Source organism: Arachis ipaensis, chromosome B3 (assembly GCF_059453495.1).
Source record: "Arachis ipaensis isolate K30076 ecotype BB chromosome B3, ASM5945349v1, whole genome shotgun sequence".
Classification (NCBI taxonomy): domain Eukaryota; kingdom Viridiplantae; phylum Streptophyta; class Magnoliopsida; order Fabales; family Fabaceae; genus Arachis; species Arachis ipaensis.
The window spans coordinates 136,665,038-136,683,849 of NC_142438.1; the positions used below are offsets into that span (position 1 = coordinate 136,665,038).

An 18,812-nucleotide genomic window follows, 5' to 3' on the forward strand; every position below is an offset into this window, starting at 1 on the left:
CATTCCCAAAATCCTCTTTTGAAAGATTGGTACATGAGATTGGGATGCGCCAATTTCGAGACATTAAATTATGTTGACAAGAGGAGGAGACTGTACTCTTTTTTCCTTGGTCAGTTTTTTTCATTGGATTTTTCTTGACAATGTTTTTAATGAGACAGTCTCTATCACAAAGGATATTGTACTCTTTTTCCTTCACTAAGGTTTTTTCCCACTAGATTTTTCTTTAGTAAGGTTTTAATGAGGTAATAATCCTAAATGGTCATCCAAGGGGGAGTGTTAATATAAGTATATGATGTGGATGACCATTAATATGGGCGGCTGAAGTTTTTAAAGAAAAAATTTAAGATTCCTACGAAGACTAGCTTTTAATAAAGGTTGAAAAAGATAATCTTATACAAGTATAAATAAGACTTCACAGCATGAGATATGAGATATACAACAATAAAAATCTTCTCTCTTTCTTTTATATTACTAATACAATTCTTTCTCTTTCTTTATTTTACAAGTATTTTTGAATACTCTTCTCTCTCATTCTTTACATATAATATTAATAAATATATTAATAATCTTTATTATATTGAGATAATAATTGTGATACTAGAGTTTTCTAGTTATACTTCTTTATTTTATATTTATTTCACAACAGACTAGACTATTATCCCACCTAATTTTGAATATTTTGATAGATTAGTTAATTTGAACACAATTCTTGTTCTGATATACTTCTTTTCTTAAAAAAATTGATTTTATTTTAAATTTGATAAGAGAAAAATGATCAATTTTAAAATACTTCCTCGGTTCCTCCACTTTTTATGACAACATGTTCTATCAATAAAGCAAATATAATAGAGATTGAGATGTTATTTCAATTTGGGAGTTACAACAAAGTTTTAGTCTTTGCTAAAACACCTTCCATTGAGTTATACAAACTACAAAGTCAACAATTTTTCACATGGTAGGCCAAGCATTTTGTTGTGGATATTCAACACGGGTAGCAGTACACACAGATTTTACAGATGCACATGAATGAATCAATAGCATCCTTTCTTTCTTTGTTTGAGCCTAAAAGTCTAAAACTAAAGTCTATATGCTCACTCCTAAATCCTACTTCCTTAGTAACGAAACAATGCACTATACTAATAATATTGCTGATTTGCTGTCTAATAATAACAGGTCTCTTCTTTTTAGGAAGAAAAAGAAAATAGTTGTTTGAAAGTAATAATAACAATTCCACCAAAAAGGAAAGAATGTCCTCAATTAACATCATATATATGAATGACCAAAGAAGAGAGAAGCCATAACAAATATACTTTGCAAAAACACTTCAATAATGTCATCAGTTCTCCTATTCAGCATTCATATATTGTTGGTTCAGAAGGGCTCTTCTGCAACACCAACATGCCAAACCACATGTGGCACAATACCAATAAGATACCCTTTTGGCACTGCCTATGGTTGTGGCCACCCTGCATTCTCTAAGCACATGAAATGCAACCTTGGAACTCTTGAATACTACTCATCAACAAGAACCACCAGCAATAATAATGCCTACACAGTTTCCTCAATAGACTATGCAAGTAGCACAGTTATAATCATAGACCCTTTGATGTCAAATTGCACTGAGATGCAAAACTCTGGTAGCTTTACCTTAGGTGATGACACACCATTCACATTGGCCAAGGAGAACATCTTTGTCCTCCTTGGCTGCTCCACCACCTCTCCAATGTTCGATTCGAGGGAAGACTTCTGCGACACAGGATCCGGCTCCCGGGTTTGTAGAGGGATGTATTCATGCAGAGGAGTGACAGGGATTGGGCTGCCACAGAATGCACCAATATCAACATGTTGTGTATATGACTACCCTACTGGAATTGGGTTGGGATACAGTTTGGACCTTCCAAAGCTTCAATGCTCTTCTTATGCTTCTGTTTATGAGTTTGGAGATGAAGGGGACCCCATGAAGTGGAAGTTTGGGGTATCATTGAATTATAATGATTCTTATAATTATAGTGATGCCTGTAAAGATTGTGAAGCAAGTGGAGGCTTTTGTGGGTTTGCTAGTTTGGATGAATCATTCTCTTGTGTTTGCAACAATGGTGTTAACACCACCACCAATTGTTTTGGACAAGGTTAGTACTCTTCATAATAGGGTAGCTTCATTGTAAGAAGTTGAGAGTTACTTTAATGTTTAATTTGAGGATAAAATTGATACAAAGTTTTGAATATTTTAAAAATTTCTTCCAAACATTAGAACTAAAAAACTTATTTTACCTATATATAGTCATTGTTGCTTTAAATTCTTGGTTGTTAATCAATGTATCTAGATACAGAAAAAATAGTATTTGTAGTTTTGTACTACTCAATGTGTGCAATTTCTTTACAATCCTTGTTTGCTTGATATTTAATTATTTCATTTGAATAGGAAATGCTTTAAGTGGGACAATGGGACTGAAAATTCAAACCGTGTTGACTATTGGAGGTAAAGATTGATATTACTTGTCTTCCTTTGAAGTATCAACTATTTTGTTTCTCTTTCTTCAGCTCTCTTTTATTCTATTTTTTTCCCTATAACATCAGAATTGTTCTCTCTTGTTGTAACTCATACTCATTCAAGTTAATTTACACTTGTCTGCAGAATGTATATGGAATAATTTGCATACACCATATAACTAAAGATATATGGGAATATGCACTCTTCTTAATTATCTTGTGTTCACTGAAGTCGTTAATTGGTGTGGCTGGATGATGTTTCTGCAGGACTTGTAGTGTCTTGGATGTTTTTACTCCTCCAATGCAGATAGTGACAAAACAAATAAAGGGCTAGGGAATGAAGAAGAAACATGTCTTACCATTTTAATTAGTGCTTCATTTTGGTTATTTGACTCTAAAGCACAGATAGGGCCAAATATATGTAATTTATATCAAATTGAAATGGCAAGCAAGCATCTGTTTTTAATTCATAGTTGTTGGATTGAATAGAATATTTTAACTAGGAATGCTATATATATAATTTTTGTGTATACTTTTCCCGTATATTTTTTTATTTTTTGTATTAAAAATAATTGATAAGAAGTGAGAAAACTGTGTCAATGATAGTATTAACATATAATCTCATTCCCGTATAAATACAACTTTTATAAAAATATAATATTCCTATCTTAAGATTTTTGAAAATTCTCTATCATTTTTTCAACTCCACCCCCTTAGAGTATTGCATCGAGGGAAGTCACATTTTCCTGACTAGTTCAATTACATTATAGTCTTAGCATATACAGGACTACATTACAATGCGAACAATAAAGAGTAAAGATGTCGAAAAAGAAATGAATGTGGATTGTGGAGCATAGTCAAGACTGGTTTTAGTTTAATTACCCTAAAATAAAGTCATAGGATCTTATTAATCTAGAGTTGGATAAGAATGTAAAAAATATAACGTGGGATATAGGTCGAAATAAATCCAACTCGACATATATATAACAAAAATTTCATTCCATGATTATTATAAAATTTCAAGCAGATGTTATTTGGGTTCTCAAAAACCTTGACATATATAATTTTACAAAGTAAAGACACAGAACAGAGCAGACGTATTTTACAAAGTATAAGCTAAGTCAAAATATATAATTTTGGATCTAGTCCGTGATTTGTAGGCATGAATTAATTAATTAGTTAGTGCGTGGAGTGTCCAAAGTATTTGCTACATCAATGACGAATCGATATTGAACATCATTGTTGACAAGTCTACCCATAGCAGTGTTCACATAATCCATGGGAATAACTTCCACATCTGCACTAATATTGTGCTTTGCCGCAAATTCAATCATCTCTTGTGTCTCTCTCATTCCTCCACCTGCACTCCCACTTATTGACTTCCTCCCTATTAAATAAAAACAAATATTAATTATTATTATTACAGATACTAACTGGCTAGCTAGGTATAGCAAGGCTTACCCATAATGAGTGGCAGAGACGGTAATTCAGGAGATGAGGCTGCAGGTGCACCCACCAATATCAAATTGCCTCCTGTCTTCAATAAACCAACTAAAGGGTACACAGAATGAGGTGCTGAAACTGTGTCAATGATCCCATCCATTGTCCCGGTTGCATCCTAATTAAGGTTCAATTTAATAAAATTATATTGATCAATAAATTAAGAAATAAAGTTTACCTGCAATTGTTGTTGCTGATGACTAAGCAAGAAGGCATCCACACCAAGACGTTCAATTGCTTCCTCCTTCTTCCGGGAAGAAGTGCTTATAACAGTGACCTTCATACCAAAAGCCTTGGCAAACTTAACAGCCAGATGGCCGAGCCCACCAAGGCCCACCACACCCAAGTGCTGACCGGGCCTGCAGAGCCCGTGGTGCAACATGGGGTTGTAAACAGTGATTCCAGCACACAACAAAGGGGCTGTGGCATGCAGAGGCATAGATTCGGGAATTGTGACGGCAAAGTGCTCATCAACAACAAAATTATCAGAGAAGCCTCCATAGGTTATTGATCCATCATGGTAGTGTGAGCTAGAGGTTAGAATCATTTTGGGGCAGTAAGTTTCCAAGCCCTGTGTGCAGTTGGAACACGTGCCGCACGTGCCCACAATGCCACCCACACCAGCCACATCACCAACCTTAAATTTTGTAACTTGTCTTCCCACCTGTGTCACTTGCCCCACAATCTCATGCCTGAAAAATAATACAATGTTAACAAAAGTAAATAATATTCTTTTGGTATTAAAGGCATGCTTGATATATACATACCCGGGGACTAAGGGATAGATGCTTATGGCATGATCATTCTTCAGCATATGAAAATCGGAGTGGCAAATCCCGCAGTAGAGTATCTTGATGGTGATATCTGTATCACCATTTGCCCTTGAACAAAACAATTTCAGATCAGAAAATTAAAGTCCATGTGACAATTATATTTTCAATGTTAGGTAGGTGGATACCGTCTGGTGAAATGTAAAGGGGAGAGAATTCCCGATGAATCTCTTGCAGCCCATCCATAGGCACGCATTGCTTCCTTTTCTTCTGTTAAACCTTCTTGGGACATTTCTAATAACACGTAATATATTGAATTAGTTAGTACGTACAACAGAGTAGAGCATGTTATATATATGTATTGGTGGGGTCTTGACGTTTAGAGCAAGAAAACTGCACAGGGAAACAGTATTATCGCCACTGATGGCGTTTACCGTTGAGCGTTTACGTTTCAACGAGGAGCTTCAATGCTTGATTTTTCTACTTTGACTATGCACACTAAAAGTCTAAAATGTCACAAATTAGAATCAGGCGTTTCAAGAAGATAAATATTTATTTTTTATCACATAATTTTTTATTAAAAATAAATCGTGCATTTAAAAAAGCATAACTCTGAAAGGAAATTACTAGTCTGATCTGTTTCTGCTCGGTAATAGCATTATCGGTTGAGGCTTGGCAGTGAAGATATCTGAATGTTGATGCAGTAGCAGGCACAGTATGTAGCTGCCTACCATAATCTTTTTTCTATTTTTTACGTCTATATTTTATTCTATTTTGTTTTTGACATTCAGTCAATCTCATTTTTCAGATCAGAAGTGAAAGCGATTGTTCATTTGACGAACCTTAATACTTGGTGTAGGGAAACTAGGCCTCTGGATTTTGTCTCTGACGTTGCATTGGCTTTAATGGATTAATTAAATCAATAAATTACTACATATAGTAATAGAAAAAAGGAAATCCATCAAAGTTAGATAGACCTGAACAATATGGCCGGTCAACGGTAATTTTTTCAGGGTATGGTCACCAAAAAATTAATAATTTTATAATTAATTTTAATTTTTTTTTTTTTTGTATTCCGAAGATATATTTAACAAATATAATAACAGAAAATTTTTTAATATTTTTGATATATTCAATACACTTTTAATAATTTATAAAATATTTTTTAATATTATTCTTACCTTTAAGCTTTTAGATAGGAGTGCACATAGGATCGACCCATCGGGTGAAATCGGATTTGTTTTGATCCAGATTCGTCTCTAAATAGTACAAAATGACTGGGTCTATTTTGATATCTTTACTTGATTTTAAATCTGATGAAATCACATTATTTTTATATCACACTAAAATCAAGTCTAAATCGAATAAAATCTGAGTCTTAGTAAATTTTATGCTAAAAGTTTATGATAATATTTATTTATAAATAAAAAAACTTATTTATTATTGAGAAAATGATATTTATATTAGAACTTGAATTTATCCGAAAATTCTAGTTTTATAATTCTTTGATGTATTTTTAATTCAACAAATTTGATTAAAAACAAAATAGTAAGAATGAAAATAATTTAAAATAAATATACTTTTTATAGTGTATCACGACATTATTACCGAAGTTTGAATCCGACATTTTTTGAATTTCTAAATTTTTTAAAACAATTATTCTATAAGATTGCAATATTCACATAATAATTAAAGTCTAATAATAATAATTAAGTCGATTACACACTAAAATGTATATTTAAAGCCTCATAATAAGAACAAAGTGCTTTTTTTTCTATGTGGGTTCAACGGCCGGGTCCGGATGATATTATTTTGACTCGAACCCAATTTAATAAATTAGTCATCAAGTCATTTATTAAAATCTTGAGTCTAATCAAATCACAATAAAACTGGACCAAATTAATCCCAAAGCGATTGGATCCAGGCCGGGTCTTCTAGCTAATCAGGTTTATTTTTAGAATACAAGTTAGCGAAATTCTTAAAACAAAAAATTAACAAAAAATGATCGAAAATTGCCCTACTTAATATTTATTTATTGAAAAATTCTCCACATACAAGCGTTTTTTTGTACAAGTCTTTACAAGTCATTTATATTAACGCGCTTCGAACCGTTACTGCACGTTTTCACTGCGCATTCTTCTTCTTCTTGCTGCACGTTCTTCTTCCTCTTCCTCTTCTTCTTCTTCTTTTCTTTCGTTTCTTGCCTTCTCTTTCTCCTTCTTCATTTACGTGCTTTTCTCTCTATTTTCTTTCTTCGTTATTCTCGATTTCTATTATTTTTTGACATCAATCTCTGAAATCGTTTTTGAAGAAGAAGAAGAAGCAGTAGAAGATGAGAAGGAGAAAGAGAAAGAGTTCTGAATTATGTATAAGGTGTACTTTAACGAATTTTTGGTGTATTTCTTAAATTCTTTGGGTGTAGTTTTATAATTCTTTGGGTGTAGTTTTATAATCCTTTGGGTGTATTTCTGTAATCCTTTGGTATATTTCTATAATCGTTTGGGTGAATTCCTATAACCGTTTGGGTGTATTTCTGTAATCCTTTGGGTGTATTTTTGTAATAATTTGGGTGTATTTCTATAATCGTTTGGGTGTATTTCTGAAGTTCCATTATCTTTAAATTTGGCAAGAAACTCGTTTTCATGGAGGAAGAAGAAGAAGAGTCGTTCATAATACATGGTGAGTAGCGCGCTTTGGAAACAGGAGGAAGTGGTTGAATAACGTTCGTTTATTTACTCTTGAATGTGGGAGTGTAATACGTGTGTTTTGTTGGGCTTGTACCAACTTGTAAGACTTGTAAGCCAAAAAGACTTGTATGTGTAGCAGGCCTCTTATTTATTATTACAATAATTAATAAATGTTGAGGAAGACAACTTACTGTTTTTTTTTTAACATTATCAAATTTTTAAATAATTATAAAAATATTTGATAATAAAAAAATTAATTAAAAATAATAAAAATTTATCTTATTTAATATTTATTAATTGTTATAATAATTAATAAATAATAAATAAAATAAATTCTAACAGTTTTTTTTTTTTTGTTTCTATAACATTATCGAATAATTAAGCGGATATGAATGTGCTTGATGGAGCTAATTTTTGGTCAAGTTTCATCTTGGGTTTACCTAAATTCATGATTGTTTCTACTTGGAGAAGTGATATAAAGTATGAATAATATAAGTTGAATATTTATAATAAAGTATTCTAATTATTAGCAGATAAGAAGGAATAGTAACCCATTGAAGTAAAGGAACATGAAATTTAGCTTGGCTTGGTTGAAGAAGTAGAAGATGGTAGGTGGGTGAAACGTAACGCTTGGGGTTCCATTATAAGCATGGTTTTTGGTTTGGTCTCACGGGAATCCGGCCACCCTCTCTCACGTGTTTCTCTCTCTGCTATACACGTTTCTTCACAACCATACAAGCTTTGGTCGGTGCGTGCTTCCAAGAACTCCCTAACTTGCTAATAATTGACTAAAATTAATATTGCTATTATTAGAAATGAAAAGTTTGATTAAACTTGATTAATATTACTGATGAAATTCAATGTTTCTTAACTGTTATACACACACATACATAAACATAAGTAGTCCCTTTTGGACGGCAATCAGAGAAACTTAGCTTGTGATAATGCATGCATATAGAATCCATGCTGCTATAACAAGACAAATAAATAAAATAATCAAATCAAGTGGTTGATCGATCATGACCGTTAAAAGTATCCTCTTATAGAATAATGGATTACATTGTATGAAATACATACATACAGTGTCAAGTAGCTAGAATGGATTACATGGGGACAAAAACGCTTTATCCTTAAAATGATCCCATATATATGAGATTTGAAAAACTAAAGGCTCTAACTTTATTCCATGAATAATGATCTTAACAAAGACAACATTGTACAACGGATCATAAAGTAACAACAATGGTTGTTTGGATATGTAGACTACTCAGCTTTTTCCAGGAAAACGAGTAATTAAATTATGCTTTTCATATTTTAGTCACACACAGTCACACTGGAAATTAATTCTACTCCTCACCGAATAAATTGAACAAGTAACCGTAAACATTGCATATGGATTAATAACTAGTTGAGCTTGAGAAATGTATAAAGATAATGTTGATATCCAAATAAAATAAAAGAGCAGACGTCATGTTACCAAGTTTACGTATTTGAGGCAGGTTCCTAAAAGGAAGTGTACTATTTTTGCCAAAAATGTTGTTCAATTAAGTTGCAAAGCATCGCCGCTGGGGCCATATCCGTATGTATCGTCGATTGATGATGAATCAGTGGCAGTGCTGCCCCAAAAGCTATCAGTTCTCTGCAATCACTAACTAGCTACCTAGAATTTTTCTCTCTCTTTCTTTAATTTCTTTTGGGAGTATAAACTACCATAAGTAACTAGAGTTAATAATCAATATGTAATGTGGGATAATAACATAATTAATGGCTTAACAAGTAAATGGGGTTGTGGAAAGAAAAGTGAAGTTAATGAATCTTTTGGTGGAAAAGGGACGTTTCAAAGAAGGAAATAGACAAGGTGTTGGGAGTGTACAGGGCAGGCAGTAGTGCCTGTATTATGTTGCTGCTGCTGCCTCTATCTGTTTCTGTCTTCCTACTTCTTCAATTCCCTTCATCACTTTTTTTCCCCCTCCTACTCCTACTACTACTACTTCTTCTACTATCCTCCATCTCTACCTACCTACCTATCTACCTACTTACTACTGCTACGTACTACCGTTTCTTGCTATAGCTGCTGCTTCTCTTCTCTTATTAATTGAACTGAACCCTATATTCTATTACTATATTTAATAAAGCTATAGTTGATGTACCACATCATCTCAATAATAATCTATTTTTTCATGCTTCTGTTGTTCCTATTGTCCAGTATTTATGGGTCACTCCTTTTCCTTGATTTGTGTATCCACTGTATGCCACCATATATACTTGTGCTCTTATATATAAATATATATCAAGTGTAATTGTAATTGAAAAATATCGGTAATAATAACTAATGACATTTTGGAGGACCACTACTTCAAAATGTTTGTGGCTGAGAACTTGACAAGTGTATATATAAACGTAACCAAGGTGTGATGTGAAAATAATCCACCTTGATGCAACTTATTTAACAAAAGAGGATTTCTCGCAAAGGGGTAGTTGCTAAAAACATAAAAAAAGATCCAGTTTGAGAGAAGATCAGCAACAAATTCCGTAATCCAAAACATGTTATTTAATTTATGTGTACTACTAATTAAACCATCATTTATTTCTAAGTTCTACTCGTTTTGTTATATATACGAGGCCAGTGGATCATCATCACCTTATACTTGCCATTGCAGTTTTGGATCATATGCTTTTCTCGTTTACATATATATTATTATATAAAATATATATTCCGAAAGAGATCTGAAAAAGACTTGTTATTACCCCCACTACCACCACCCTCTCGCCCATATAAATGATTTTACTGATTCCCAATCACACACTATATAGCAGCTCTTTGATGAGAATCACAAGCACTCATCAACGTAACAATAACATTCAACTCCATCCCTAGCAACTTTTTCTTTTTCTTTTCTTTGATGAAACCATTCAATTGGTGGTGAAGGAGAGTATCTTTGCCTCTGCAAAAGGAAACTCAACCTTAACTTTTTTTTTTCCTCTCTCTCTTTCTCTGTCTTTCAATGATGCCACCTGGTGATACACCTTCGAAGCCTACTGCAACAACAAAAACATGCTCATCACCTAATACAAAAGATCATGAGAATTCCGACCAGCAAGGTGGAGGTGGTGGCCGGAAAACCACAAAGGCGGCAGCAGCAGAACAAGGACTAAAGTGCCCTCGATGTGACTCACCCAACACCAAATTCTGCTACTATAACAATTACAGCCTTACGCAGCCACGCCACTTCTGCAAGACTTGCCGCCGCTACTGGACAAAAGGCGGAGCCCTGCGCAACGTCCCCATAGGCGGTGGATGCCGCAAAAGCAAGAAAGGGAAGCCCTCGTCGTCGTCCTCCATCTCTTACTCAAGGGCATTTTCATGCGACTCCTCCAGGGACTCTGGTTCTTCCTCTGACCTCGCTGGCCTTAGGTACCTCCATGGGCTTTCTTCTCCTCCCATGGATTTTCACCTTGGAGGGTTAACTTTCCCTGTCCCTTCTAGGCTGCAACATCATCATCAACCTCCAATGGCTACTACAGCTGCTTTCTATAACAACCAGTTCTCTTCTTTTGGGGATGTTGTTCCGGGAGCTACTACTACTGCTTCTGCTTCTGCTTCTTCCGCCATTGATTATCCCTCGGGGAGTTCTTTGATTGGTCTGAACTATCCGTTTTGTTCTTCAGATGGAAGCGGTAGTAATGGTGCAATAATCCATGGCGGTATGAACAATAACTTTGAGGGTAGTAGTAGCCTTGCGTCTTCGATTGAGTCGTTGAGTTCCTTGAACCAAGACTTGCATTGGAAGCTTCAGCAGCAAAGGTTGGCAATGCTCTTTGTCGGAGACAACCACCACAAAGAAGATCACAACAACAGCAACCGCAACGGCAACGTTTCTTTTTCTCCCGTGGTTGTTGATCTTGATCATCATCATCATCATCATCAGCAGCAGCAGCAGCAGCAGAGACCCCAACCAATTTTATTTGAGAATCTTGAAATTTCAAAGGCAGGTGCAGGTGCTACTACTGTAGATGCAGATACTAGAGCCACAGAATGGTTCTTCGGGAATTCTCATGCTCCTACTCCAACGACTACTACCAGCAGCGGTTGCAATGGCCATGAAGATAGCTGGATGATGGGCAGCAGCGGTGTCCATGGTTGGCCTGATTTGCAACCGCACCCGCAGCAACAGTACAGTTCTTTGCCCTAGCTGCTAGAAATTAATTATATATGAAAACCCCTTTCTTATTTATTTAATTATGTTGGGTAAGGTACATGTAACAACGTAACAGATCAGGAAGAATTTAATTAATTAAGATCATAATGTATGTCTTTCGCTGTTACAACTCATTACATAAATATTTGATCATCATATGTTTAATATTTTAGTCAACTAATTGCGTTTTATTATCGCTTCAATTTTATTATGGAGTGTGTCAAATCAACAGTGTTCATACTCGAAAGGGAAAGCAACAATATGTAATGGGAGTTGAGTTGATGATGATGATGATGAATTGAGGAGTTTTGTCTTTATATGGAAATGGTTCTCATCATCATTAAGCCTCCCTCCCAGTATATCTGAAAAGGGTCGGTGGTATGTTATGCAGTACAGTAGTTTTACGGTTTTGACTCAATATAGTATTGGGATCTGTGATGGAGTTTTGGAGTGTTGTTAATTCAATTCAAAACCACTGTCGTCTATCTGAGGCTTCTTAATTCAGTTGGTGCTGATCAATGCACAAAACAAAGCAGTGAGAGCAGTGACTGTGCATCAAAGAGCTATATATGCTTGCATTCAGCTCTTAATTAGTACCCTCTTGCAGTGGTATCATTCACCACTCTTGTCATTGCTCTCACAACAACCCATGATTTTTTTAGATACTTTTCATGTCTAATTGGTTATTTGCAATAATTATTGCACTGAGGTGTTATTTAATTTGCTAGTGACCCCCCAAAAGTGGTGCTTTCAAAGTGAGTTTAATCAAAACTATTGCCAACGTTTGAATCAATAATGCACTACAGAGGAAATAAAAAATGTCACTGGAGAAATAATATATAAAATATAATAAAAGGAAAAAAAAGTTATGTAAAAAATATTATTGGAATGTACTTTTGACCAAGTATACTTCAATTATTGTTTAGTCAAAATCATGGGTATAATTTTTCAGACAAATATGTGAATAATTATGGTTTATGAATTTTATACGAATTATATTTTTTTTAATACTACTTTCTTTTAAAAAAAGTTCAGGTCTTATATTTTTAACTTATATAAATGTTCAAACAATGTTAGCAATATATAAGACAAATGTATAGTACAAAGATAACAAAAGTGCTATCATTAGCTTGTTTGATTTAGATTTTTCATACTCCAACCAGCATAAATTAAATTTATCTTTCCGAAAAGATTACAAGTAAATCGCAAGTTTGACCACCTATAACAATAAAAGACTAATTTGTATAGTATGTGATGCGATTTACATGTACTATATAAAACAATAATATATATATTTGCAGAGGATGCATGTAAAATAAACAAAGAAAGCAAAGAAAAGAAAAGAAAAGAAAATGGTTATGTTTAGCTTTAATTTGAGAGTTTGTTGGAGAGTGAGCCCTCACATCCATCCGTGCTAAATGGCACTGAGCATGAACTCTCATTGCACTTCTGTTTCATGCACAGAGAGAAGGTAAGGGAAAGAGGGAGCAAAGCAAAGGCATGACTTGAACATTTGCTTTTTCTTCCTTGCATTGCCTTTGTCATAAAGTCTTTTATATTCCTTACTTTCGCTATTTTACCTCCAAAACCAGAGAGAGACCCCACAAACCTGAACCAAAATATTTATGTTATTAATTTTTGCCTCTCACCATATATCATATCTAGTCATATTCAATTCACATAGAAATATGTCTTTGAGCATGCAAAGTGTTTTGTTTACTGTGTTACGTAAAATTTAGAAAGAAAAAAAAAAGTTATTTACTCATCCGCGTATATGAGAAATAGCTAGATTAAGAAAAAGTTGAAAAGGAAAAATTTCAAGTATTTTTTAATCCGTGACTACTGAGGGTTTTGTTTTCTTGCTTAATATGTATATATGCAAAAAATGAATTAAATTTAGAACTAAAACTAAGTGGCTTATGCATCTAAATTAGGCATGTTAATAGCAATATATTCCGTTACCTCAAGATCTAATGAGAAAAAAAAAAGCCATTTTAGTTGCAAACACTTGCCTCCACCAGCAGGAAAAAAAAAATTTAGATTAAAAAATTTTTAGATATATGTCTAGACTCTAGATTGCTATATTCTATCTAGAAGTTTATATATTCTCTCTGATTCTTAACATTGTTATTTAGACCTTTATTTCATCATACCTGCCTATTCATCATAGGCAATCAAGTAATATTTTTTTACGAAATACAGATGAGAATTAAAAAAATATATCTAATATTGTGTATTGGGTAAAATCAAGACTTCATGCCTTTTTCTGATTACTATTTTTGAATATTTAAAAGTTAAATAACATTATATTATTATTCTAAATAATAGATGTTTCTTCACTAGTTATGAAACTCTTGTATCTAATGTATTTATGTAGTTCACTATTTCGTGTGCTTCTATGTGAGTTAATTGCTTATGGGTCACGGCCAGCAGAGCAAAGAGATAGAGATTGAATTCATATATATAATGAGTTGAGAAATGAAAAACATTACATGGAAGGTGCGTGATTAACGTGAATAGTTTACAGAGAAAAAACCCTCCCTTTTTTGGTGAAACCAAACGAAGTTGGGTGTGTCAAACTGTCATTTTACAACATATAACAAACTGCAAGAAGCTCATGACACATGCATTGAACTCTTGATGAAGAGAAACTCTATATTCTCTCCACTTCTCATGATTCCTACTACACCGAAAAAACTTGTGGCCCCACCATCTTTGATCACTTGATAGTTCCCCCACTATCCCAACTGCATGCAATCATATGTATGACCACAAAAGCTCAAAAGGAACGCCACTAACAATCACCACCAATATTCAATTTTTCTTTATATTATATCATTATATTTCATAATTTCCTATTCTATGCTATTTAATTTAAAAATATTAAAAATCAATCATTTTTATTAAAATATTAGTATATGCTATTCAGCAAACTTCACCATATCCGCTTAATTACCTAAAAATAATGACTATGTAAACTAAAATTAACTATTAAAATTAGTCATTAGTATAAAATATATGTTAAAATATAAATACACATTAAGAATAAATTATACATATATTTATATATAAATACATTAATAACTCATTTTAATAACTAATTTTTGTCTATAAATAATATTTTTAAAAATTAATTAAACACATATTATAAACAATAAAATAAAACTTTTTGTAAATAAAAGTATCATTTACCTCTATAAAATATCTATATAATTTTTTCTCACTTTTTATGTGTGTTGTTGACCATTTACATATATTATAAAAAAAATTTATATCGTACTCTCAATTATTTTTTTTTTTCATTATATTTACTCTTATTCTTTCATTTTATATCATATTTAAATATTTATTATAATAAGTAAAATAAAATACCTACTCATTAATATTTTTTATTGTATTTATTAATATTTTTATGGTCTAACAAATATTATTTATTTTAAATTTAATTAATAATAACGTACCAATATTAGTGAACTCATTAGTATCAATATTAATGAGGAGGTATTTTATTGTACTCATTAATATTTTTATAATGTAATAAATATTTAAAATATAGTATAAAATAAAAAATAAAAATAAATATAATACAAAAGGTTAAAAATATGGATAAAAAATAATTTTATATAATAATAAAATTTGATTAATTTTCTAACTATACAATAGTTGAAAACAAATAAAACATAATTTTTTTCTTATTTTTTTCTGATGTGAGGTATTCAATTTAAAAAAATTGTAAAGAAAATAAAATATATATTATTAAAAAAAATTATGCCATTTAAGTTGTAATTTATTGACGTTACGTACGTATGTATGTATATATATACACATATATAGTGGCAAGCATTATACAGGCAACTAAGCATGAATAATAGGTCTGTCATGTGCGTGTAGCATGAGAAGTACTAATACATCGCTGGATCACACACAAGCTAAAGCCAAAGAAAGCATCGTCATCGCATTCACGCACAACGTCCTAACTAACTACCTAATGTAACACTCACTCCTCTTCGTCTTGGATAAGAAGAATTCATCAGCATTCCATTAAACCCTGAAAATGAGAACAATACTTGGGGTTGATCCGTCACTAAATTTGGCTTCTTCCACACTTTTGATGAATGTATACAGGATTGTGGTTCATCAGAAACTGACAAGACAACCGCCACAGCCACCCCTATCCCCTCTTCAAATCATTAATCATTTCACTTCTTGGACTCTTGTCCACAGGATTCTTCTTTCCATTCTCCGTTCTAATCTCTCTCTTTCTTATCTCCACCTTCTTGATTTTTTTATATAGGTTCAATGATACTTTGTTCAATCATTTATAAATATGAATATTAAAATTTAGTTCTAGTTTGTAGATACTATGAGTGTAATTAATTGTGAAAAAAGTTGTTGAAATAAAAAAAATTATTATTTTTTAAAAATAATTATTCTATCTAAGATCTAACTTTTTTTTGACATAGTTAGTCCACTGTATTTAGGGTGGGCAATGGGTATGCTAGGGTAAAGTTTGGACTCTATCCTAACCCTATTGGCGGGTTGAAAATTTTATTAAAACTTTATCATACTCTATCGCGGGTTGAGAATCTCTCAACCCTAACTCTACCTGCACCCTAAAATTCTAAACCCTACCCTACCCATAGAAATATCAAATTTTTTCAAAGTAAATATAAAATTCAATCATTTCAAATTTTATACATATTAATAACATAAAAAATAAAAAACTAATGCTCTAAATTACTAAATTAACTAACTAGTTTAGTGGTTGTTCACTTATTGTAAGTCATTACATAAGGGAGGTTGTGGGTTTAACTTTCACTTTCTTCACTATATACCTATTTTTTAATAAAACATGTGTTATATATGAGGTGTGGGTAGGGTAGGATAGGGTACATCCTAAACCTGGGTCGGGTAGCCTACCCTACTCAAACGGATTTGATCGGGTTAGGTACCCGCGGGTAGGGTATGAATTGCCAGTCCTAACTGTATTTACGAACTTCATTAAAAATAATAAGTTTATCTATTGGTGTAGTAAATTTATTTCTATTTCTGTACAATTTATATCGTATTAACAATTTAATTTAATTAATTTAATTTTATTCACATAATTTAATATTTAAATAGATATAATTTAAATTAATACTTTAATTTGATAAAAAAATCGATATAGTCGTATTATTATACTCATATGATTAATTATGTTAAATTGGTTGTACTCGTATTATTTTTAAAACATGACAAACAAAACATATTATGTACCTATATTTACACTCTGATATTATTAATTTGAAGGGTTGTATACTGTAACGAATCCGACTCACGGCTATCCCATACTCGAATAGTCCCAAAACTCGCTACTTGAGTCTAAATAACACCGCTCTTCTAAAAGGTTTAAAACCGGTCTATTAGAACTCCTAACCAACGTTCAAATTCAAAAGACTCCTTATCTTAGTCAGATAAGACAAGATAGGACACTCACCATTACCTATATAAAGAGAAGTCCCAGGCTCCCTCCAGGTACAACTTTCATTCTACATATCTTATACCTCTGAGATCCGTTCTAACTTATACCTCATCGCTCCAGTTGAAGAATCCGGTCTGAGATCCGTTCTAACTTATACCTCATCGCTCCAGTTGAAGAATCCGGCATTCGCTCTGACCCGCAGGTTCCGATCCACATCACAAACCATACCGGAGACCTCCAGTACATATACATTCATCTCTTTTATTGAGATATTTAAAAAGTCATATTTAGCCGTTGAGATCCCTTCAAAAGAAATAATACGAAAATGTTTATTTAAAATAAGACGAATATGTTTATTTAAAATTTAAAATTTTAAATAAATCTATTTGTATTAATTTTAAAATTAAAAAAATTAAATAATAGGAGTGCTTTTATTTAATTTTTTTAATTTAAAAATAATACGAGTACATTAATTTTTTTAATTTAGAATTACTAGTTTTAAACTAATATTTTTTTTGACATCGAATAAATATAATTAATCATGTGAGTACAATAATACATTAATACTACGTTTATTTATATCAAATAAAATTAAATTATTAATTTAAATTATATTTATTTAAATTTTAAATTAAAAAATATAATTTAAAATTTTAAATTATGTGAATAAAATTAAATTAATTTTAAAAAAATATACCAATACAAGCTAAATTGTATGAGAATGGGAGCAAATTTGTCGTACCAGTAGACGAAGGAGTAAATTCGCTAATATAATAGGCGAGCTTGCTCTTGCAAAAAAAAGTTGAATCTCGGTAAATAAAGATAGAATAATTGTTTTGGAAAAATAATAATTTTTTAATTTTATTTCAAAAGTTTTTTCATCAATTATGCATTCAGTCCAGCAACGCATGCGTTCCTTCTTCTTCGCTTTCCTCTTTTTTTTGTCTTTATATTCCTTTTTCTTCTTTGTTTTTTTTTTCTTCTTCTTCTTCATCTTTCTTCTTCTTTTTTTTTTGCGTGTTTTCTCTCAATTTTCATTCTTTTATTGTTGCTGTGTTTTTTCTTTTCCTCTTTTTAATTGAGGTTCATTTGTATCTAGAAATAAATTCGATATGTTTTTGTTGATGATTGAATCTTTTTGACAACTTGTTTAAAATTAAACTAATTGAATAGAATAGAATGGAGTGAAATCTAATGCAATTGAATAAAATGATAATGAATAGTTTTATTATTCTTTGCTAAAAAATTTGGTCAATACTTATCAGCAGTATCAAGTAAACCTCAATTAACACACGAATGAACTGAAATTAGTTTAGATTTGAACAAATAGTCAAAAAGACTCAATCATTAACAAAAACACATTAAATTCATTTCTGGATCCAAATGAACCTCAATTAAACTAAGAAATAGACCGAAATTACTTAAGGAATAAAAAATTTTGTCAATACTTATCAGCAACATCGAGTGAACCTCAATTAAGTGATTAACACACAAATGAACCGAAATAAATCAATAAATGAACCAAAATTATTTAATGATGACATCAGAGAAAATAAAAAACAATAAAGATGTTAGCAAAATGTTGGTATTATTGGTGATTACTATAACGAAAGAGAAATATAACGAAAAAGGAAAAGAAGAAAAGAAGAAGAAGACACAACATCGGGGGAGGAGGAGAAGAAGAAGGAGAAGGAAACGAAGA

The 18,812-nt window shown here is 32.0% G+C and overlaps 3 protein-coding genes across 4 annotated transcripts; 2 read left to right on the top strand and 1 right to left on the bottom strand.

The window, feature by feature from the left end:
• The first annotated feature begins 1,315 nt into the window (after positions 1 to 1,315).
• Positions 1,316 to 2,932, top strand: LOC107631383 (LEAF RUST 10 DISEASE-RESISTANCE LOCUS RECEPTOR-LIKE PROTEIN KINASE-like 1.5). Of its 2 annotated transcripts, none has more exons than XM_016334811.3 (3): positions 1,316 to 2,129; positions 2,423 to 2,479; positions 2,758 to 2,932. In XM_016334811.3, exons 1-3 carry the CDS (start codon positions 1,331 to 1,333, stop codon positions 2,799 to 2,801), a joined length of 900 nt encoding a protein of 299 aa, XP_016190297.1. In that variant the 5' UTR covers positions 1,316 to 1,330; the 3' UTR covers positions 2,802 to 2,932. The 2 variants fall into 2 exon arrangements, with proteins under 2 accessions (XP_016190297.1, XP_020975253.1); XM_021119594.2 differs by having other exon boundaries at positions 2,636 to 2,897.
• A 591-nt stretch (positions 2,933 to 3,523) lies between these two features.
• Positions 3,524 to 5,525, bottom strand: LOC107631384 (putative mannitol dehydrogenase). Its single transcript, XM_016334813.3, has 6 exons — positions 5,388 to 5,525; positions 4,949 to 5,054; positions 4,758 to 4,871; positions 4,169 to 4,682; positions 3,952 to 4,108; positions 3,524 to 3,877 (listed from the first exon to the last, which is right to left on the bottom strand). The coding sequence occupies exons 2-6, from the start codon at positions 5,050 to 5,052 to the stop codon at positions 3,666 to 3,668; spliced, it is 1,101 nt and encodes a 366-aa protein (XP_016190299.1). The 5' UTR covers positions 5,053 to 5,054; positions 5,388 to 5,525; the 3' UTR covers positions 3,524 to 3,665.
• Positions 5,526 to 10,045: 4,520 nt separating this feature from the next.
• LOC107631382 (dof zinc finger protein DOF5.7-like) lies at positions 10,046 to 11,843 on the top strand. Its single transcript, XM_016334810.3, has one exon. It carries the CDS (start codon positions 10,453 to 10,455, stop codon positions 11,638 to 11,640), a length of 1,188 nt encoding a protein of 395 aa, XP_016190296.1. The 5' UTR covers positions 10,046 to 10,452; the 3' UTR covers positions 11,641 to 11,843.
• The last annotated feature ends 6,969 nt before the right edge of the window (positions 11,844 to 18,812 follow it).